The sequence below is a fragment of the Scomber scombrus genome, chromosome 10 (assembly GCF_963691925.1).
Source record: "Scomber scombrus chromosome 10, fScoSco1.1, whole genome shotgun sequence".
NCBI classification, from domain to species: Eukaryota; Metazoa; Chordata; class Actinopteri; order Scombriformes; family Scombridae; genus Scomber; species Scomber scombrus.
The window spans coordinates 8,090,502-8,115,483 of record NC_084979.1 but is presented as its reverse complement, the minus strand read 5'-3'; the positions used below and the strand labels follow the sequence as shown (position 1 = coordinate 8,115,483).

The following is a 24,982-nucleotide window of genomic DNA, read 5'->3' as shown; positions in this document are numbered from 1 at the left end:
GTATTGGAGGAAGTTATTCATAACCTTGGAGTAAAAAGTTAATGTATCAAGTTAATATTGAATAATTCTGTGCTGAAATCAGTCTTATATACAATATGAATGATAAAGGAGACACGAAGCAAAAGGAGAAGAAAGAAGTTGAAAACAGCAACATGAGCACTGGCAGAAATCAGGCTGCATCGTTATGAGTTTATGACTTTCAAATCACAGAATGTCTCACTTAAATCACAGACTGATGAGGTGCATACCTCCCTCAAAAAACCTTTGGGCTGTAAAGTGAAACGTCTTGAGCAACTTGTTGAGAATGGCATTTTGCTCCCACGTATGCTGAGTGCGTATTATGGAAGTAACAATAAAACTGATTCTAATTCTTCTGAAAACTGTGGGGAGCTGAAGGCTGAGATGGACAATAAGTAAGGCAAATTCAAGATTACCTTGATTTGAATATTGGATATCTTTCTGCTTGAATGGATGAAATGGAGGGAAAACTGGATGAAGTTTACGTGTCTAACATTATTGTGGACCTTCTGTTTGTTGGAGGGGAAATCCCTTGGGAGAGAGCAAATTCTTGAGGGGTGACATTGTGATGCTATTCCGGAGATCGTTAAGATGGTTATGTGAAACGGATGAAGCTAAGAGGATGGAGGCCAGGTGTAATCAAGGTGGAACTTTGAACCCAGCAGGATAAAGTGGATGTACTGCATCTTAAGCAGAGTTTTAGGGATAATGAAAGATTTGGTCACATTTTCATTCATTCTGCCAAGTCACACACAGAGAAGGCGATCAGCTTAAACTTTAGAACTCTTCTCAATGAACTCCCTTTTGGAAAGGAGTATTTCCTGACTGGTAGTGGGAGACTGTTGAGGCATGATCAGCTGGAGCCAGCGAACAGTGCCAGCCGTAGCACAAGGAGCCGTGGGCTGAAGGGAGAGAATCTGGAAAACGGATTGGTAACTGCCCAACCCGTAAATGCTGACAAATCTACTGTGTCGAATGTTGACAATCTCACATTAGTGCATTGGAGCATAAGTGGTTGGAATGCCTGGAACTGTGAACTCAGAAATAGAATACTACTTGACCATTACCCTGATAATATCTCACTTAATTAAACATTTGAAGCATTTAAAACGCAATGACTTAAAGGCTTATACTGATAACTTAATACTCTCTGCTCTGGCCTTCAGCTCCTTTGTTGTTTTGCACTTTAATATGATGCTGATGGTGCATGAATGAGAATGCACTTTCGCTTACGCAAATGATATCAGTTTGATGTCAGTTAGTAGTCCTTCATTGTGGCAAAAGACACGTTTGTGTACACACTGCTAAAAGAATGTGGCCATATGCACATCTGAATGTGGTTTTAGCAATCCGATCTCAATGTGTCCTCAATGCGTCTTAAGTGCATTCACACCTGTACTTACAACTGTCCACTTGTGATCAGATTACCCATTTTACTGCCAGGTGTGAACAGGGCCAATGTGGGGAATTCAATAGTTGTATTAGTAGTCTTGACAATTGTATAAGTGAGTTGTGTGATTTGTAAGTTTATTAAGACACCAATGTTTAATAACTAAGGATAACCTCTCTTCAGTTTCAGTTAAAAAGTGGTTGTTAATGATATAATTGTTCCACATGAAGGTTTAAATAATTGTGTTGGGTTCTGTGTTTTCAGGGATTAGGGAGAGAGGGCTTCTCTTTACTGGGTGATAGATATGCTTTACCTGACCATTCTTTACTGATGTTAAAGGTTCAAGTAAGACCATGTTTTGTTAATGAGGATTCATATTTACAGTATAGGAAAACTGTACTACAAACAACTCCCTCATTCATTTTTGTCCTCTAGCCAATGCAACACCATTTAACTGGACTTTATTGGCAATTGAGATGTATTAAAATAGCCAAAGGGATTTGGATTTTTTTCGTTCTGTATAATAGATTGTGTGGCTGTGTCTATGCAGCATTGAATAAATGCGTTAAGAGGAAATGTAATAGCCTTAAAGGTTTTAGAAAAATCTTACAAAGATTCGCAGACTTTGTGGAACAATTTAAAAACAGCAGAGAAAAAAAAAGTTCTTAGATGTAAGAACAAAAACCTGAGGGAAGAGCTGATGATAGAATTTAAGGAAAAGCAAACCAAATTTGACAAAAGGTGTGAAAAGCAATTTTAATAGAGGTCATTGCATATTTATTACTTACAAACTCATCATCGCAACAATTCTGGGATATAATGAATAGAATGGATCCAAGAATGTCTTGGGAAATACCCATGGAGGAAACTACAGAATGGTGAATGTAACTTTGCTTTAGGGGTTGTATTACAAAAGTGGGGAAAAGAACTTATTTTTTGGCTGCAACAATTCATTTGAGGAAGGTTTTTTCTTTTTGAAGGAAAAAAATAGTTTAAAAGAGGTCATGGAAAGTGAAATGAATGCTGATGTAAATAACTGTAATGTGTTTTCTATAGAAGAGGTAAAAAAAAAAATTTAAAAAAAGATAAATGCAACCTGAAAAAAGCTACTGGAATAGACAAAATCTCCAAAGAAGTGTTATTAAACCTATTCCTAAATCTCCACTAACTCCACTCAGATATAGGGGTATACGTCTTATTAGCTGTGTGTAAAATGTATTCTTCACTTTTAAATTGCTGACTTGTAGACCACCTTGAGAGAACAGTTTTCCTTGTGGAGGAGCAACATTGATTTAGAAAAAGCCAGAGCGTGTATTGATCATATACTATATGCAGTCACTTCCATTATACATGCAAGAATTAAGGAGAATAGTTCATTTGCTTGTTTTATCGATTTCAAGAAGGTATTTGTGCGGATTAATAGAGAACTTCTTCAATATAGGTTGTTAAATTCTAGTTTCAATGGGAAGTTTTGTTATGCCATTAAGTCTCTTTATCAAGCACACTTTCCCCCATGTTCATGTGTGAGTCCTGTGTCTGGCTATGTTTCTAGTGTTTGGGGTTTCTGTGAACATACAAGGTGCAACACTGTGCATCAGATGGCTATTCAATCTTTTTGGGAGTCCATAAATTTACTTCAGTTTTGGCCATTAGGGGAGATGTGGGATGAGAACCTTCAAACATCAGGCACGCAGCAGATATCAAATGCTTTGGTCTTGGAATAGATTTCTTAAGATGTCTGATCAGAGACTCACTAAAAACACATGTAATTGGGGCATTTTGCATGGTAACCCCTGAGCTAATGATTTGAAATTCTTATTTTATTTGAAGAATTTGTCATTCATCTTCTTGACAAGGTTTCTTTGTGATATTCAGGAGAGTAGGGGTAAAATGTTTCTCATGGATAAAGAAAAATGATCTGTTGATAGTATATGGTACAAAAATTATGATCGTATTGTCTTTTAAAACATTCTGTGAAATATAATTTAAAGGTTCTATCAGAATCAGACATTCCTTCACATTAGTGACACAAGTGGCCATAACGTGAGTTGCAGTCAGCATCCTGTTGCAGCACGAAACTCTTGCAGGTGATGTGTTTTTCCTCAATTACACTTCTCATAATACCATGAAAGATCTTTAACTTTGTGTTTTGCACCTTTCGCTGCCAGGCAGTCAGCCCCTTCCGCACCTTGTTGTATGTGCACACACTCACAAACACACACAGAGGCTGCTGCTGCACTGTGGCCGCTAGCCAATGAGAGTAAATCCACACCACCCAAATATGAATTAATTAACCACCCAAACCTGGCCCGACCCGGCCCGAGCTGCAAACGGCCACTTTTTTTCAACCTCTTGTTTACTAAACATGGGTAGGCTCAGTGAGCTGTGGTTGGGGAGCAACACAATGTGACTGAGGATCAACAAGCTGTGGCTAGGAAAAATGTGCTGTGGCCAGGGATCAACGGACTGTGGCTGGGAAGCAATCAGCTGTGGCTGGTCGAGCAACAGGCTGTGGATCAGCACGCTGCACTGTTTTGAAGTGTGCTTATTGCCACCTTTGGACTACATATAAAAAAATGTTTAAACAATATTCTGCTATCGTTCTGGAGCTTGTTTTCTGCTCTTTTGTTGAGAAAATAATGTAATTTTTGGCTGTGCGTGTACTATAGAGTGTGCTGTGAAATGTGTGGTGGTCAATGGAGGTATCTAGCCATCTCAGTAGCTGGAGATCTAATATCTGAAGGATGTTTCTAGTAGTATAGCACATTTTTTGTTGTGGTAAGATGCTCACATTAGCAGGAGAGAGGCAAGGCACTCAGGAGCATGCAAAAATGTCACATCCTTTTGATTTTGAGTCCTTTACATAAAGTAAAGTAAACTTTAGATAACTGAAGGTGCAATTAAATTAAATGTTTGGCCACTGCAACTGTACTTTTTGGTGTCTTTAAACCCATGAGGGTTGGGCACTTCGTGTGCACGACACGAGAATAAAAGAAAATCAATCATAGCTGGAGGCCCACCAGAGCAGAAAAAAAAGAAAATGCTAAAAACCATGATGCAAATCTCTCTGACCTACTGGGTCACGCTTTGTGTGTGTGTGTGTGTGTGTGTGTGTGTGTGTGAGTGTGTGTGTGTGTGTGTGTGTACGTCTGTGTGTATGCTGTTCATCTTGCATCTCTTCATTTGGCAAAAAAGAAAGAAAGACGCCCAACTGCAACTGTTGTGTTTCTCTCCAGGCCGCACACTGGCTGAGCAATGGCATTTGTTGTGTGGGTGGCGCAAGATTCTTTTTTTCCCCCTAGCTACTATTGAGGATTGAGTAAGTGCACATGAAACTGCAGTCTGAATATCATCAAATCAGGGTTACAATTACCTACAGTTCATAATTTATACAACCTCTAGCGTGTGAAGTAACATTTCAGCCCTGAAGATGATATTTAGAGAAATAGTCTCATTGAAGGAGCATTTCTGATTTCAATTTGAGCCCATCACTTGATTAGCAAAGCCTGATAATAGGGCTCAGTAGTATTCTCAACAGTGCTCTCACCAAACGGGGAGCGACTGATGCAATCTCACAACCCTCTTGCTTGACCGAATGGAGGAAAAATCATTTTACTGTTTCAAACTGTCGGTCTGTTTCTTCAGCTTTCCACCTGACTGCCATTTCCACCCTCTATACATTAACGCACATCCAACACACAACCGTGGTCTTGTGAGACCTAGCGATTCACATCCACACCCTGCTGTCAAGTATATGAAACCAACCTCATAACACCCCCGCCCCACCCCTCCCCTCCTCAACCTCGGAGAATATCATATGTAGATCTTTCAGCGGCTCACTAGTGAAGACAAATTGCCAGCTTGTTTGGGGGGGGGCCTCCTGAGAGTGATTCATATTAATGGCTAGCTGGCAGTGGAGAGCGGGCTGCATATGCAAAACTCCATTAGCAGGTTAGGCTGGAGTGTGTGACCTGGTAGTGCCACAGTGAGATACACACACAGGAGGGCGGGCGGGCGGCAGAGACGGGGCTGAGGTGGCTGTGTTCACTGTAGATAGAGTTGCAGGTGAAAGACATTGTGTGAATGTGTGTGTGTGTGGTTAGGCTGGTATATCACTTCATCAATACATCAAGTTGGTGTTAGTATTTTATCATAGGCATAAATATTTAGCTGTTTCGCTGATATTTATTGCAGTATTGATCCGTCTTACACTAGTTTGCCTTTGCAGAGCAGTTATCCTGCTCTGACTGACAACATTTTTACAAACAAGTTGGTTTAAAATATTCAGATTCACCTTTTAGATTCATGTTGCTTTAAAGGCTTTTCCCAGTGGACAACAAGAAAAGTCATCTATCTTAAACCCACAATTAATCAAAATGTCATCAAATGCACTCATTTGATCATTCACTGTTAAAGTAAGTAGATTACTCCTTTTATTTCAATGCGTAAGACGTTTCATTTAATCAACATTTCAGAACCTCTGATACTCATATCATGTTCAGCATGTAACAGAAAATGAATAGTGAGCATTAATTTAGCTGCCACTCAAACCTGAAGTGTGTTCAAAGCCGACAAAAAACAGATCTTAATTGAATCTGTAAGTCATTGTTACATTCAGGTACCTTACAAACTGTGAAAGATGGACTTAGAGAACAGATTCAATGCTGGATTTAGATTAGATCAAAAGCTATCTAGCCCAATCTTATGTATGATTGATATTACTAGTATAATATATGTTTTATTAGATGCATGACTTTCTACTTGCCTGTCGTTGTTGGGAAGCACACGATCTGCCACCACCAGGTACATTTGTCACTTTATTTTTGCAGTTAACTCCACCTACATGAAGCCTGCACAGCACAGCATGAATAATGAGTGCAGCCATTATCAGCTCTCAGAAACCCACATTGTCACACCGAATGCTAGGGTTTAATTTGATTATCTACACGTGAAAACAAATCCACACATAATTAAAACTCTCTTTCTCACAGTTACTTACACGCAGATGTGGACAGACAGAGCTTGGCTAGTGGCCGAGCGGTAGCCTGGATCTCTATCCCATCGTCTCTCTCTCTCTCTCTCTCTCTCTCTCCACGCTCAGTCCTGATCAATCCCCTTTATAGATTTCTCATTTTCATTTAACTTCCCGAATGTGCTTTCCTCCCATTTCAGGTCTTACAACAAGTACCTCTGGATACCTCCTCTCTTCTGCTGCCAAGTCCACCCTCTCCCTGCCACCTCAGAAAAAACAAAACACCAGCATCACTTGCGATTAACTTCTGCGGTAAAACTCTCCTCAGCAAGAGCTAACTGGAAATATTCAGTGGAACATGTAATATGCATTTTTGTTAATGTATGTACACACGCAAAACACTAACCTAAGTGTGCTGTCAAGGAAGATTACAGCACGATGGGTATGCGTGCGTGAAATCTGCCGCAGCTGCCCAAGGCTGCTGGACAGAGGAGGCGGAGGAGAGATGAAGAGACAGCAAGTGAAAGGGAGAGAAAAAAGAAGAGAGTGAAAATCAACAGACCAAGCCACAGGTTGACCTTTGGCCTTGTGTACCTGACAATGAGGACAGCACTCCCTCCTTCTCCGTCTATCTTGTCATCTCTTGCTGACATCAACATGCTGTATTGTGCTGGTTCACTTTCTGTGTCTATATAAGTTACTTCCATCCACTTCTTCCTTTTGTCTCTCTGCCTCTTTTTATTTTGACATCATACCTAAGGCTGATATCTGCTGCATTTGCTGCTGTTTAACCAGATTTAAACTCTAGTTCTATTTAGTATCATTTACTTAACAAAACTAATACAGTTGCAGGCCAGGAAACAAAAACAATGAGATGAAAGACACTAAAAAGGAAATGCAGGGCTGGATGAAGCTATAGTTTTCTGTAGATGAACCCATATTAATAATACATATTATTATTGTTACTTACAATAAGGGCTGAGCAATATGATCAAAAAATGAATTCTTTATTGTTTTTTGGGGACAAACCACACTTTGACTCTTGAGTCACAACAGTCCCACAAGTATGCATGTAGAGTCATTCACAGTTAACATTCAAAGAAGAATTTAAATACATGTCACAGTTTACAGGACTGCCGTGACTAAAAATGGCTAATGTAGCTAGCTACCATCTATTTTATATTACTAAAAACTTTTTGCGCATATTGAAATATTTTAATTTTTGCAATTTATGTCATCATGTGTATCATACGTCAGACATCGTGCAAAAACAGTGAAACTAATTAGATGTATGATCCAGCCATATTTACAATGTTTCTATAATATTTAAGCAGATATTACTATTTTGTCAAAATGATGACTGGAGATAAATGGAGGTTCAGATTTTAGTAGGTGTCCAGTTGGTGCTGACCCGATCCTGTGATTGATTTGAATAACTTCTAAAGGGTCAGTTTAAATAAATACAATAACACATTTTCTCACTTACCTCTAGTGCATGTACAGAGGTTGCCTACAGTCTCTACTTTTTCTTTGGTCAAAGCTATTTTCAGTATAAATTGTTGAGTATTGAAAGAGACAGATATCACAAATAAAACTAAAACCATCTGCATGACTAGACACTATTTGAGGTTTTGTTGGTAGCATAGACAGTTTACAGCTTTGTAAGCAAGCAATGACTGCAGATGTAGCAAATACAAGCTGACGGAAACATGAAGCAGAGAAAATACAAGCAAAACCAATAAAGCTGCATTTCTGCAGTGCATTACGTACAAGCAAACACCACTACCAGCAGTGAAGCCAGGATGAAGAGACATGGCTGGTGGACTGTAGAGGGAGTATAATCATGTCTCTTGGACACTTGGTCACTTGATAAGAAAATGAGACCGCCTGGTGTCAGTGGAGAAAGAAAAAAAAGAACTCCTTCATTTCATTTAAGCTTATAGTGCCTGGTGAGTAAAGAGTTCATAGTGTGAACTACACAGCGACGGTGAGACCTGTATCCATGGCGACTCAGTCATTGACTACGCAAGCAGCAGCGCCTGGAGAGCAACTATTGTTGCCCAATCTGTAGTTGCCTTTAGAGAGAACACTGGTCCTGAGTGTTCCCTTTTCACTCTTGGCTTTCAAACACATTCACAATGATACTTTCATTATAATGATACAAAAGAAGTAAAGATCTATTAGCCCTCACTGATAAGGTGTGATGGTTTTGTGCTCCCTGTGTTTTGTTTCACTGCTGAATCAAATAAGGGTTCATTATAGAGCAGCGCCTCAGTCAGCGCTGGCAGCTCTGAGGCGTTGGATGCATGGTGCACAGTGAGAGGAGCCTACAGAGGACCAGATGACACCATATTGAAGGTTTTGAAAAATTAACATGCTTTGTATTCATTTACATTTCTCACAGTCAGGAAGAGGTCATAGACTGCTGTCAGCTGTTATTGTTGTTCCCAGCAATAAATTTCAATCATAAATGTTGGAACCATGAATATTTTACCTCTCTTGTTTAAGCCAATCGGTTAATCAGAGGCTCATATGTGTACACAAATCCAATTTAGCCAGCATTAGTCAGAACCTAGAGAAGATAATTGTGTAATTTAATTGTATTATTAGATGTAGGACCTCTGATAGTTGCCCACACAAGTCAGTTTTATTTTTCAGTCAATTCTGAAACTATGGAGTATATGCATATCTTCTTTTCTTGTTGTCACAGTTTGAATGTGTAAAACTGTACAAATTAATAGAGCTCGACTGCATTAACCTTTCATTTCAATTGAGGTTAACATTATTTTATTTTTATTTATTATTTTATTGTGCAATAATGATGTATTATGATGATGATGATGATGATGATGATAACGATTATTATTATGTGTTATAATGTAATATTGTGATTAGATTTAAAATAGCTAGCAATTTTTAAATTTAATTTAACAAAGACTTTCAATACCATGTTTATCCTGCCTTGTTATAAATGCATTTTCCATAATGTAATAGTTTTATTGTTGTTTTACTGTTGCCATTGCAGTTCCATAACTACACACAAATAAGAAGGAAAAAAAATAACAGGAAGAATGTAAAAAGCCGCAAAAATAATATTAAAACATATATTACCCAGAAAGAGATTTAAAAATGTAAAAAAAGACAGCCCAAAAGATGTCTACAAAGTTAGAGGCAGCATGTAGCAGCATGCAGCAGTTCATAGGTTCAAACTTTTTGGGCTCAACAGAAGGAAGGAGCTCGGCCAAAATTAAAGCCACAAGCAGCAACAAGCAGGTTTCAGGCTTTACAAAGGTGAACAAAGTCACTACAGCTAATGTAATTCTGCTCCCTGCCATATTTCAATAATTGCACACTTTATGTTCCACCACTAGTCCTTCATTGGATGTGAAACTCGGTGTGTGTATTCAGGACATAGTGCAGGATGTCTCCGGTGAATTTACTCAGGATTGCTCAAAGGCAATCTCAATAACAGTGGCAGTAACGAGTGCTAGGAGGCTAAGCTAAAAGTGATGTTGCATTAGCAATCAAATTGACATATTACAATTTTTTTTTTTTTTAAGTTGAAGCGATTTGTCACAGGCTTTACTTGACAGTTTCCCTTCCTGAGTGTGATGTCAGATGAAAATGGTCACCATGTGAATAGGGTCTATTTCTTGGGGAGCATTTGCACATCATTTACAGTTATTGGGCCATGTTTCATGTTTTTAGCTCATTGCAGCTCAGAGCAATTTGAGCCTCGGCAGAAGACAAATAATAATAAGAATAAACTGGCACAAACTCAATAGGGTTCTACCCCTGCAGGATTTGAACTCTAATTACATTTGACAATATTTCCTAAAAAGCAGCATATTTCAATTGCAATTTGTAGCAGTTGTAAATAGGCCCAAATCTGAAGCGGTTGTGTACACAATCTTTCTCTCTTTCAGAGTATTTAGGTTGTTTTGAAAAATGTTTGTATGTGATAGAAGGCAGGATACTAAGTTGAAATTCAGTCTTAAAATAATGTGATCTATACAGTGCAAAGATAATCTAGCCGCACATAAGGTTTTATACTGTAAATCCTTCTTATTCTTTATCACAGCAGAACATTTGATTTGTCATAGAAGGAAAAGCAGAGAGCAGTGCAAGCATTCGTTTTCTGGTCTTTGTGATTCAGCATTGATCCAGCCTTTGAAATCTGGAAGCTGACCTGCTGTGTGTGAATGAAGTGTGCTGCCTCTAGCCCTGGGATGAGGCTTCACATGTCACTATCAGCTTGTGGGGATTACCCATGCTGAAAATGTATGTGTGATGCTGTTAAGTGCATATGGCGTATATTAATGTCATGTCTTGTAAATTACCGTGACGGTCTTGATGCGACCGCTGCCCCTGGTGCAAGTCCAGCCGGATCGGTTGAACAGGAGGCTGCAGACCTCCCCCTCCAGGCAGGGAGCCATCTCACACCACTGACGGCTCCGCACGATTCGCGCTAGGAGGGTGAAGGACAAGAGGGCAAAGAGGCAAATTAGACAGACACATTCACAGACCCAGAGAGAGACTTCAAAATGTCACCTTTTTTCTGGAATAAACAACAAAACTGTCCTTTTTATGCTCACCAGACAGGAAAGCATCTTCATAAGTTTATGTGTCTACAAGGCAGCATTATTTTAATTAGGTTCTTGTTGAACTACCATGTCTGAATTGCCTGTGGTAGTAACCTTTACAGACCAGCTGGCGGTCCATAAATTACTCTTCAACTAATGCTAGCATTTACTTCAGCTGCTTAGACAGGCAGCTTTTTCCTTTGACATTTTTTTAACGATTAATATGCCCCTGAAAGTGCTTTTCTAGGTAATTATAGGTTATATGTTCTGAGAAAGTTATTTGTATTATTTTATAACACAATATGTGTTAGATAGCTTTGTCTGGAAGCTGCAAACTGGCACTCAAAACACCAAATAGTTTCTCTGAGCTATCTTCAAGTGGGCTAATGCTACTGTTATTTTCACCATCAAGGCCAGACATAATGTTCTGTATATCGCAATTATCTTGGCAATCTCTTTGAGTACCACAAGTGAATGGAGCTACACAACAGGAACAGCAGGAATACAGGTTGATTGTTGGTACATAACAATGACAGACACAGCACCAGCCACCCCCTCCATGAAGCTAAGAGGACGGAAGAAGAAGAAAATCTGCAAAGTAACAGTAATGGGGACGGCAGTGGCTTTGTGGAACCATGATGAAGCTGAATGAGGAGCAACCATGAAAATAAACATGCTCAACATTGATGATAAATAAAGATGATCATGTTTTTTATGCTAAATTCAAGAAGTATCTGTATTCTGTTACACAAAACACTGCATTGTGATTGCAGTTGTTAAGAGATTAATTAGATGATGTACTATAGCAATACTTGGAAAATCAACATTATATGTTGTTCTCAACATCATCATGTGGCCAGTACGTTTTTTTCAGTTTCAGACCAGAACCCCAATATACACATTTGTGCACAAATTCTTAATTTATGCTCTAAAATGAATGTCAATGTACTGTAACAAGCTGCTGTGGCTACTAAGGTCATTTAGTGAGAACACACAGGGTGTTAGCTGCAGGCTAGCAGCTGTGTTGTGGTATTTAGGTGCCACATACTGAATTAATTAATTCATATTAATATTGTTAGATTACTGCATTCATTTAATGTTTTATTTCTCACAGCTGTGATGCTACAATGGACATTGTTTCAATAATATTGTCGAATTAGTGCTGTCATCAGATAGATATGTGATATGTTAAGTATGACACCCCTTATCATATATTAAAATGTTAACAATATTATCTAATCTTATAATCTGTTAATTACTGATTACAAATTATAATTGATTTTTTTTTTAACCATGACAGCTGCTGGGCTATATTTTTTGTAATATTTCAAAACTCAGATTAGAAGAAGTGGATTACAGGTTAGACAGGCAATAAAAGGCCAACAAACTTGCATCATCTGAAAATTATTTGTCTCCTGTAGATGTCGAGCTGTCAGAGTGAAAGCCAGTGATGCTTTCATTCTCCCTCTGCAGTCTGTCTGCATGACATTGAATTAGCATTCGCCTGTAGTCAACGCTGATAAGCACTGATTGTTCTTTACACAACGTGCTAAAGCAACACTGAAAGGTTATCAGCTCTCTGCGGACTTAGCCGGGGCCGCTGCTCCTGCCTACCCACGATCCCCCGGGGCAACACATTGTGGAACGAGGTAACATGGTCGGCAAATTGAAAGAGAGGAACTACAATTCATAGAATGTCCACAGGAGAGCTGAGGGCAGAACAGCGAAGGAGCGGGAGAGAGGGAGAGTAAAGAGGTGTGGAAAGGGAGGCCTTGTGACATTTTGCTGTGAGGTATTCCTGGTCTAGGCCTTGTTAACAGTCTGAAATTGGTCTTTGGAGGTGTCGGACCCCGACTGCTGCTCTGCAATAAAGATCTGTCATCTTGTGGTATTTATCAAGCTAGCTGAACAGCCTCATGTATGTAACCACACACGCACACAATTACCGCTCTGTAGATATAAAGCCATTCTCCCTCAACAAATAATAGATACTGTTGACACATCAGAAGAGGAGTAATGCTTTTTTTTTTTTTTAGTCCAGGCTCACAGTGTAGACACCCTAGGAGACACAGCTGTGGAAGCAAACAAGTCAGAAACCTGTCATCTCATTGAAGCAAATAAGCTTGAGAAAATATTAAAGCTTCACAGACAAATGGTCATTTCGGCTTCACTCTGAGCAGAGATTCCTGGGTGAGAAGGACAAAATCTAAAGTGACCTTCCTTCTGACAGAGCAACATGCTGTAGTGAATTTTTATTTTCACAGCCATCCGTCAGGCCCAACAAAGCGTAGATTTATCAGTTGGTTGCAGATGTAGTTTTGAGTACATTACAGGGCCAGAAAAACTCAATTTCCAGGGCATGGAATAAAAGCTGAGCTGGCAAAGCGGTGGGAGTGCTGACTAACCATGGAGTGCATCACCAAGCCAGCCCAGAGTCGCGGAGGTTGGCTGAAATAAATGCATTTTTCAGCTACCGCCACACTATCCAGACGCTCGATAGCTTGCCCTTGTTACTTTTTCAATGCCATCCATGACAGTGTGACTTGATCTATGATGACTTGATGAAATTCGTGGTGCCGTAAGCCACGGAGGGATCACGAAGCGTCGGTGGGGATGAGAGCGTCGGCGTGATAACTTCATCAACAATGACATCATGAATAACACAAGCAGCAACACAGCGTCGCTGCAGTTTGGCTTCAGCCCGTCTCCATCCATCAAACTATCTGTCCAATATGCTGGCACTTGAAATTGTAGACTCATTAAAAAGCTTATATGATACAACCACCCACGCACATCAACAGTATCCAGGGCAGACTTTAAGCTTCTGGGATGAAGCTGAAAATATCTGTCTGCTGTTACATTTTGTCCCTAAGTGTCTTTTACATGTTGCTGTCATAATAAACCTGGATCGCTGGATTACTCAACTGGTGCGAATGGAGAACAGTTTTGTGCCAAGTTTTGAACATGATTTTGGGCCTGTTGTGTAATTCTCTCCTTTATGCGATGGTGGCAATGTGCGGCAGCAGCAGCAGCTGCAGAGGTGAAACAGCTGGCTGTGATGGTTGGATGAGAGTGTGTCTGTCTGTCTGTCTGTCTGTCTGTCTGTCTGTCTGTCTGTCTGTCTGTCTGTCTGTCTGTCTGTCTGTCTGTCTGTCTGTCTGTCTGTCTGTCTGTCTGTCTGTCTGTCTGTCTGTCTGACACCTGGGTGGCCCGTCCCCTTGCCATCACCGTAAGAGACCCATCCAGGGATCGCGGACATCGGGCCAGGCTTGTCAGCTGCCAGGGTCCCTGCTGGGGTACGGCTTTGGACCTCCCATTATATCACACGTAAGACCATCTGCCCGTGCACAGAGCCAAGCCCAGCCCTGCCCAGCACAACACAGCAACGCCAGACGGGACTCAGAGCAGGGCAGGAGGCCCAACACTGTCGCCTCAACTAGACGCACTGTTAGTCTGATGTAATTCCGCCTCTGTAGATATAAAAAATAACACCACATTTTTACTAAAGCCACTGGCAGCTTGTTTAAAATGTATTCAGATGAAGTGTTACAAACAAAAAGAGACAGTTTCTCAAGATGAAAAAGCACAAAAAGGAAAGACACAAGAGATGTTTCTTTGTATTGACAAGAATTAATTAGCACAACAGTTAAAACAAGTTTTTTCGAGTAATTTAATAAAGATGCTTCTTTTTCATCAAGTTTAGCTCACTAGCATAAAGCAGGGCAACAAAAACATTGTAACAGGCTTTCTGGCTGATGTTAATTAAGCTTCAATCATGGATCAGTTTGTAGTGGCCAGATTTTCAGCCCTCTGTCCACTGTACAGCGCAACCTGCTACCAGAGGCCTGATGGTCTGGCATTTCTAATTATGTCAACAGATAAATCCAACATTAAACACATTTTAACTGCAGCCAGCAGCCAAGCTACAAATGACTCAATACTTCATGATAAACTGTGTGTTTTGTTGAGCAAGCTGTTGCTGGGAATTACTATGACTTTTCTGTTGCATTTTTTTTGGACTTGTTTTCAAAATGACTTTGATTTAGTTTTTGGTGGATCTGTCTGGTAACATTTCAGTCAGGAAGGGAGACAACAGATGATTTTAGAACATTTATCAGTATAGTTAATTGAGGTGAAATCAAGCCGTGACCTCAGCCAGATAAGAAAGCATCTTAACAATCTAAATGTGAAATGACACTCTTATGATAGATCTGCGGGTTTGATTCAGTCACAGTAGTGATGCTCATTTGCCAGTGATGATGAAATTTTGACAAAATCTTTCATGTTCATTTTCCTGCTGACTTACAGATTGCTTGGAGGAAAACACATTAAACACACCGTTGTCTGCTCTTTCACTGCCAGATATTGATTTGTACTATATTTCAAATGAATGTGTCTCTTTGCTTTAAAGTTGGGCTATAAAACAGTTTCATCAGGAAAAATAGCCCCTTGGTCTTATTGTCATTTACATGGATGGATAAAATAAGGCAATGTCGATTAGATTTTCATAGACTAGATGGACTGTTGGGCTTGTGGTCCATTTGAAATGTGTGAGAGGCATTCCATTAAAAAAAAGTTTTAAAATAATGTCTGAGTGATAATTATTCCTATCTTCTCCTTTCTGTTTTCTTTTTCTTTTTATGTCGCGATCGCTTTTAAACTGCTTTCAATGAAATTCAACAGTTCTTGTGTAGGTTTCAAATAAAAAGCAAATTAAAATTAAAATTTCACCCTTTGAGCTACTGGAATGTGTGTTGAGTTTCATTCATGAAGCAGTAGCTAAAAATCAACTCCGAAGAAATGGCTGTATTATGATATAATTTGTAACTGAAAAGAGCATCTCTATTGTAGAAGAGAATCTCAGAGTAACAAAATAGTGAGTATGATGTAACCGTGTTGTTAGTGCTGGGAAAATGTACATTATTTATAAGGACAGCAGGTAAACATGGGGAAAGGGTTGAGTTTGCATCACCAGCTAATTCAAATGTGAGCAGATCAGCAAGGAGAGAGACCTCTAACTAAAAAATATAACACAATATACTTTAAGTGCGAAAGAAAGCCCTGCCTACATACAACAATCCTGATTCCTTTTACTTAATCTCTCTTCAGCATCACTTTTTGTGCATTTACTGACAAAAATCACTTCACTGAGTGTAAATGCAAAAGCTGGCAGCCAGTGTATACACAGTCTCCCTGCAGCCTGCAGCTTCTTATCATGGTGGCCATCAGGCTTCATACAATTACAGTGTGATGTGGTGGCATGGCAACAACGGGCCAAGCAGAGAAAGGGAGAGGCAGAGGGAGAGAGTCAGGGAGCAGATTAGTGAGAGCATGGAGACAAGCAAGGAAAAGCACATAATCCTCCTGTGTACAGTGTGCAGACTGAAACTGCACAACAGTGACACACAGCAGCACATAAAGAGTGCAAAAGAAGAAAGACTTACAAAAGTTAGTCACACAAAAAAAGAAAAACACACACACACTGTACTTCTTGTCACAAAGTGAGAAATTGTTCATTGAATTACAACAAATAAGGACTAGTGGAGTAAACATGTCATACTGCAGCTGGAATCCGGGCCAATCCTTAGGTAACACAAATATAACAAACTTTGTGCACTGTGGGGTTTACTTGTTGGTAGATCATTATGGAAATGTGAATAGTAGCAGGATGGCAAGGGGGATAAAAAAAATAAATTGTCCAATTGTCTCCTTTAAGCCACCAGCAGGAAATTATTGTAAATTTGAAAATGTCCCAGAGGCAATATCATACAGTAAGTAAGCCTTGGATTTTAGTTTCTATTCAATACATGAAACAGAGAGAAGCTTTTGCTGGTGATTATGACACAGCAGAAAAGTTTCCCCACTCTTTACTCAGTTGCCTGAATGCAGTCTTAAAGGTAAACAACAAATGTGGGCAAATATCAAAAAGTGTATTTAACATCTTGGTTTTAAGTTCAGTATAATGATCAGTATAATGTGTGTGTTTTATGTAGCACTAACACCATTCAATTCACAGGAAGCAGTGCAGTCACCTCTTTTCTAATATGACATAAACTGGCCCTGGCCCTTTAAGTCAATTTGTAATGCAAAAATAGCTGAGTATGTGCACTGAATTCCACATCATGCAAACCTACAGGGTAGAAAAGGATGTTTATTAAAGTTTTAGCTCTGACTTGTTTTCTCCCCCTACCACCTACACACAATCAATATAACTGGCAGTGGCTTGAACACTGTGTTCAGATGTGTAATTTCTGTGAGTTTCATTAAAAATTCAGGCAGTGCCACATGACATATTGCATGTGACAGATGAAAAAGTAGGCAAATGAACATTACTGTTATAAAGGTCAAGTTGGGACTCCAGCAGAGGGTAAAATAAATGCGTCCTAAATCTCTACTAAATACTAATATTGTTAAGTATACACTATAAACTAATTGTTATAGTAAAGTCATAGTCCTTTCTGCGGACGGCAAACAGTAATAAAACACTGGAATACTATTGCTGAGACTAAAAATATTTAATTTTTTTGTTCTTTTGAGATGTTGGCTGATGTCTGGACAAAATCCACAATATGTCAATCTTTTTCTTTTTTACTTTGTGACACCAGTATGTCCATTAATACCACACACAAAAATCAAGCAAGTATGCACACTCACATCTTTGAATGTATTTCATTTTGTCACTTAAAACCAGTTAGGATTAGTATACAGGATAGAATTGGGACACATCAAAATGGTAAATATAACTGTCTTGACTGCTGTCCATGGTGCTGATTCTGCAGCTGTCTCTGGTCTATGTCAAACATTTGCACTGGCAGCCTCAACATATTGCCTCACCTGTTAAGCTCAGTATATATGTCTTATTGATCAAGACTCTGCTGAGTTGCAACACCAAGTGACCTTTGTTCCAGTCAATTGTGCCTCATTTAGGAGAACTTTAGTATAAGTTTTGTTGCCTAATGTCTGCGGTAAGTTTATTTATTTATGCCCACTCTGGCAGAATCCTTTTGTTTGTGTATACTCCCTCAAACATTAAACAAGGTTATGAAGTAGTGTGTGGTATGCTCTCGGCATTCGGGTGATGCTCAGCAACGTTACACTGACAGTTTGACTCACTGATTTCACATCCAAAATAAGATCTGACGTCATGATCCGCCTCTACTGCAAACACAGTTGAACTGTGCAGAGCAGATTATGAGTTTTTTATTATCTCTGGCATTGTTTCACCTGTGAATCACAACTTTAAAAAACTCTTGCCAAAAAAGTATTAATATAATGTATTCCTCCAACATTACTTTTGAAGGTTATTATACTTTCTCTGTCTGGGGCCTTTTTTGGGCAGAACAGAAACTTTAAATCAGGTTGATCAATAGTGACACTTCCAGAAACCCCTATATTATCAGGGTTTATTTCTTGCACTTTGCCTTTATTGGTTAGTGACAGTGTACCAAGATACAGAAAAGAAACATAGGGAGCCATATAGTTGTACAACATGCAAGAAGGCCACAATCAAACTGCCACAAGGACACCCCTCACCCACATTTTTCAGTTCAACTTCTCATTTTCAAACACTTATGTTGTCTACACAAATGGCAGCTGTCAGCTGCATGCTCTCAATCTCTTGACCTCCCAACAAATGACTTCCAAAGTCTTTCTTTAGGTTTTTTGGTCAGAATATTTTTTTTCTCTCTCAAGAAAAAGGCAAAGAACTACCGCTACAATGAGCACTGCAGACTGTGACCAGAGTCAGTTGATGTAATTTACTAACTCAAAAAAGTGATGTCATGATCTGCCTTTACTGCAAACAAAGATGGACTGTGCAGAACAGATTGGGAGGTTTTTGATGTATCTGGTATAGTTTCATCTGTGAATCACAACTTTAGAAAAACACTTGGCTATGTTCCCCTTAGAGAATCAGAAAAAAACTGTTTATTTAAACACAAAAGCAGAGTTTTTAGCCTCTGTTTAACTTTAACTTCAACTTCAGTTTATTTAAAGAGCACATCACCCATAGAGCTCATTTACAATTAAATGAAAACAACAACAAAAAAGCAACATTGTACACACACATAAACACACACCAACATACACATAAACAGGTAGTAAAGTTAATATTACAACAAGGCTGATATTAGTAATATTAGTAAATATTAGTAATAATAAAACTGAGATTGTATAACCCTAACAGGGTTGGTGTAGCTACATTTCAAGGAAGAAAACAGTAAGTAAGAGATTGGTGGGAAAAAGCATAACCACCAAAAGTGTTGTTATTGAATAAAGGAACAATTAAGTAACCGGCACCAAGGGAACATAAAGGATGTGATGGAATATATGGAGCAATAAGGCTGGAGATATATGAAGGAACCAATCCATTTAAAGCCTCAAAGGTAAGGAGGCATAAACCGGTAGCCAATGCAAGACATCAGCACTGGTCATCCAACTTTTTAGACCTTGTTAGGACTCTGGCAGCTATGTTCTGAACCAGTTGAAGATCTTTTGTTGCTGTTTTACGTAGGCCAAAGAAAAATGCATTACAGTAGTCTATTCTAGATGTTGTCAAGGCATGTATGAGGATTTCAGTTTCTGAATTTGATAAAATGGGGTGTATTTAGACAGTTTGTGTTCTACTTGATATGTGGCTAAAAAGAGATGGATTTTAACTACGTAGGCCTGTGAAATTGTGCAGCCATTAAGATGAATGAAAAAGTCTGTAAAATCGATTTGGATGTAGCTGGACTACCAGTCAGCATTTCAGTTTTGTGTGCATTCAAATGCCGGAAATGATTGCACATGCAATGTTGGACTTCTGACAACAATGTCTCTAATTTAATCAGCTGGAGGCATCACTGACTGTTACACAACCATAGATTTGTGTGTCATCCGTATAGTGATAGGTTAGGCTACAACACAAAGCAACCAGACAGTAAAACATAAACAATTTAGTCAATGAATATAAATGTACATGTGATTGAATACATACATTGATATTTGCCTGCAACCACAAGTTTATGTAGTGTTTTTTTTTTTTTTTTTTTTAATTGTGACCAAAGGACACCAAGCGCACACAAAACAGAAGTTGACTGAGTACTGATCCCTGTGGGACACCATATTTTACCTTATTGGATGTAACACTTTGTATTTTTTTGGTATAAACAAAACCAAGAAAGTGCCAACCCCTAACCAAGAAAGTGCCAACCCTTAAAAACCAAAAAGGTTCTCAGGACGTGAAGCATGAAACCATTGTGGGCGGGGTTGTAACGGTGAGCTTATCCATGTTGTTGAATAGGAAACTGGGGTTGTGTCTGTTGTTAGAGATTACATCTGAGTAATAATTAGATTTAGCTTGCCGAAGGACATATTTGTATTTAGGCAATGATTCATTCCAGCCCTGGTAGAATACTGCTAATGTTGTATTGTGCCTTTTTCCCCCCTAATTTCTTCAAAATGGTTTGCCTGAGTACAATGATTGAACCATGGGGTAAAGTGGGGTGAAGAGCATTTTCTAACCTGAACAGGCTACATAGTTGAGTGCACCTAATACAGTCCTATTTACTTTATTTGTTAGGGCTATCCAAAGAGCCAGCCTCACAGGATTTACATGTTGCATATTCCGTTAGTTTCTGTTTGGATGGGATTTTTTCTTTGGATGAGGGTAGGGATGTAGAGTAATTCATTACCTTGAATCATAGCAAAGCAATTTGAAACCGAGTTAATGTCATGAGACAGACCAAGCCCATTAAATAGACCTGCAAAATTGGGGCTATGAGGTAACTAATTCTGAGTAGGAATATGATTATAGGAAAGGGGGAAATTGCAGAGAATAGTGTTATAGTTGATTTTGGAATATTGATACATCAGAGGAGTGACTTGTATGGGGTATGGATTACAGAAAGCAGTAGGGTGTGGGAGGTGCAATATGGAATATGAAAGGTGGATAGACAATAGTTTACAACCAGGTAGATTTGGATGAAGTCCTTCAGATCTAAAAGAAATATGTGTTCATCCTGTAGGTTTATACCAGTTTAAAGCCAGAAATGAAATAAAAGAAGCCAAGAAAGTAGATCCGATAAGACAATCTGCTATCCAGAGCGTCTATCAGAGGTTTCAAGTCTGTTTTTTTAGGGTTTTTAGGTGCAGGCGCCTTTTAACCTTACACCTTTGATTATGGAGTCCCTGATGATTACCACACAGACAGCATCCGAAGAGGAGAGCTGCTGGGCATGCAGTCACTTACAGCCACCGAGGAAGTAAAGCCATCAGCAGGGAGAGAGGCGACAGCGAGTCGATGCCCCACTTGCCTGTCGCTGCCGCAAGCGACCAAGTTGGGGCAGCACTCCACAGGAAGCCGGGCAGCTCTGAGGTGGCCTGATGACCTGCCAATGCAACCAGCGAGCATTCAGCGATAAAGCACCACCAGCTGGGATGCGAGACAACAGTATGTCTGTGTCCCACCGGCCGCCGGGAGGTGGGCCACCAGCAAGGGATGACTATAGTCAGTCAGTGATGGTTCAACTTTCATTAAAGGTCACTATTCTATCAAAACGCATCTCAAAAAGGCAACGATCCAGTCCTGCTGCTGCTGATGTGAGACTTATATTAAATTGACCCAGTAGACAGTGAGCCTTTGCCGTGTTAAAAACTGGAATATTCCAAAGCCTTAGCGAGAGATACAAATGAATAAACATTATAAGTCAGTAAATTGATTTATGTGCTAAGAGGGGCAAAGGGGCATTTATGGGAATTCACATCAAAAGCAAATATAACTTAATATACTCTGAACTGAAGGTCAGCAAGGATATTGGAACAGTGGCAGCATTAGACCCATTGCATTCTCATGCAATATGCAGAAATACCACTTTAAAGCCTTGCGATGATGGACATCTATTTCGGCTGTCAGCAGAAAGCATTTGAATGAGCCAGCAAGCAACAGGTTCTGTCTTTAATGCACTGGCTATTAATGGACTATAGGGTGTGGTGCAGTGGGAAGCCAGTAATAATTAATTTCCTGCTGCTGTAATCATAGTTCTCTCTAAGTTAATTAGCATCTGTAGATTGTTATGGAGAAGCGTCTGCAGAGAAGGAGAGGTGGTTAAAAGCAATGTGGGGAGTGTGACACCGGCTGTGGGAATGCATCTCATGTTGGGCTATTAGATTAAGGCCAACATGAGTCATTGCATGATGGAACTAATGGTGCATCTGATGCATGTGATTGTGATATTGTAAAATCCAATCAGCATCGCAGATGGACTGTGTCACTCCCCCCTTCCCGCTCTCATATCGTCCTTCTATCATTTACTTCACCTACTTCTAGATAACACAGGGAGTGCACCCAAATAAAAAACCTTGCCTACAAAGAGGATAACCACCAAACATTCTACATTACAAGTGTACAGTTTTTCAACTGGAGTTATTAAAACACCAGAAGGGAAGGAAGAGTAAAAATTCAACAGGATACATACACACTGAAGACAACGAAAGAGGCACAAAATGTTTACTAATTTGCTAATATAACAGTAAAACAGTCTAAGTTGTATTAAAAAGGGAGAAGGACAAAGTGATTATTGATTGGCTTGTTAAACAACCAAATTACAGCGGTAGTTGCTTTTAATGGTGAAAGAAGAAAACCAATACATTTAGTTCTTAACGACTTTTTGGGTTTGTGCATTGTTGCTGTTCTTAAAAACCTGACTTTCATCCAGAGTCTAGGGGTGGATGACATTTCCTCTTGATAAATTATTCTCATCAGCAGATAGTTTGCTCAGTTGTCCATGTAACATAATATTACATAGGTGTTATGATCAAAAGCCCCAAAAAAGCTACTAAATGGACCTTGTGGTGAGTGGACCAGTTGTAGTTTTCTTAACTGCTACTTTCAAAGATTACCTTTGGATCTCAGCTTTTAAGACAACAGGCATAAGAATTCCTTTTTCCTCAGGAAAAAACATGGAAAATCCATCTACTGATGAAGATCATGTGATATGATCAAGAGCAATCTCACCCTGGGGTCCTAAATGGACCCCAGGGTGAGATTGTTTTTTTTTTTTTTACTTTAATGAGTCTGCTGTGGTAATTTGAATAATTTGTCTGTTTGTTTCATTTATCGAAGAAAAAAAAGAAAAGAAAAGAAAAAATAGCTACTTTTTCATGCACTTATAGTCAAAGAGCTGTCAAAACCCAATGTCAAACTACAACAGCTCCTTTTAACAACATTGTGACATGTGACATTTTAATATGTGACAGCAGGAAAGGACAGGAAAGGTTTAATTGATAACATAAATAACAATGACATTCCTTTTAGGTGTGCTGGATCCAGGGCTCTAGTATTCTGCATGCTGGTCCACTAGAATGGGACACTTAATGGGATGGATGTGTCATTAATGTTAATGGTTACACCTGTGCTTTTCCTGCGATGATATTTCATGATGTTCCTGTTATGTCAAAATGTCTGCCAGGAAAAGGTCTACGGATGCTTCTGTAGCACAGTTAATGATTCCACATGCCATTATCACTGTTTGTATTATGCATTATTAGTCACTGCTGTATTTAAATATTTTATTTCGACTTTATTTTATTCATTATCTTGTTTATAATGCATTCAATTTGCTTCCCACTGGGTTTCATCTGATGTGTGTACTATGAGTGCTTGTTTGCAGTATTCTGTCCCTGTGGTAGGTTAATCTGTAATAAGTAAATAACTTCAAATATGTTGTTTTAGTTGTTAGGATGTGAAAAGAGCTCCCAATTATCTCTACTGATGCTTTTGAAATTATATTGGTTGTGAGTAACTTGTTAAGCACACAAGCACACTAGCTTGGTTGTTTTCATGACTCACTTGGCTTCAAAAGAAATCTCTGCGGTGTGGCTCGCTAACCAGCAGTTAGTTAAATGACTTCTTTCTTTGTCTTTAGTGTTTTTGGAGCTGCTTAACACAAAGCTGGCCGTGGGAGACTTGATATCTTTCTGTTGTTACCGGGAAGAAACAGCTGATTAGAGCCAAAATTGCTGGTTTGTGTCTCAAACATTGCAAACAGCAAGAGAGAGGAGAAAACTACAACACCAGTATGGTTCTCTCTTTTTAACCAGTTCACCTGCCTTAAAGGAATAGTTCTACATTTAGGGAAGTATGCTTATTCACTTTCTTGCCAAGTTAGAAAATAAGATTATACCACTCTAATATCTGTCCATATGAAGCCAGTGACAGTAGGAAGTTAGTATAACTGAGTATAAAGACAATAATGGGGCTAAACAGCCAAGCACCTCTAAAGCTCATTAATTAAGAAGTTATATCATATTTGTTTAACACCGCCTTACAGAGGGCTATTGTCAGACCGCTTGTAGTAGCTTCATATTTACAGCCCAAAGTTGAAAGCGAATAAATATATCTCCGAAAATTTCAAATCATGACTGACTCACATAAATCTTTACATTATAGAATCTCACTGCACACATCTTAGTTAGAAGTGTTAAACTGAAGCGATACTGCAGGTGAAAGGAAAGTGCTTCACTGGTTGTTTGTCTCGAGATGATCATCAACATATTATTTACCACCGCAGTGGCAGTTAAGCATTAAGATCACACAAGAAAAAAATCACAGCACTCACTTTGTGCACATTAAAATCAAATCTGGCCTCAAGCAAAATAAATGCACAGAGAGTAATTTTTAATTTGAGTTTAGAGGCATCACTGCTGTGCACTTAATAAAGTGGTCTGAGGCAGGGATTCATGCAATAAAGACCCCATACAGACAAACATAAGAATACAAACCTTCCACAGTGTGAAGGTTTCGCACGCTGTTCGTTTAGTGATGAATGATTTGGTTACTAGAGGTGAGAGAGAGGTGCCTGTGATGGGAATAGTAATGATTATACTTTCAACAAATGGAATAACCTCTCGTGGATTAAATCACAGTAAAATTAAACTGTTTCTAATATTGCTAAGGAGCAGCAGAGGAATTTTGAAAAAAAATTAATTTAACATCCACTTATCCACCGAATGTTGCTTCTTTCCAGCACCACCCTGCAT

The 24,982-nt window shown here is 39.1% G+C and overlaps 1 protein-coding gene across 1 annotated transcript in view; it reads right to left on the bottom strand.

The window, feature by feature from the left end:
• tafa5l (TAFA chemokine like family member 5, like) overlaps window positions 1-24,982 on the bottom strand; it is a 47,494-nt gene that overhangs the window by 8,866 nt on the left and 13,646 nt on the right. Inside the window, exon 3 of the mRNA XM_062426603.1 lies at window positions 10,721-10,848. Within this exon, the coding sequence (XP_062282587.1) occupies window positions 10,721-10,848 (128 nt within the window). The remainder of the gene's footprint in view (window positions 1-10,720; window positions 10,849-24,982) is intronic.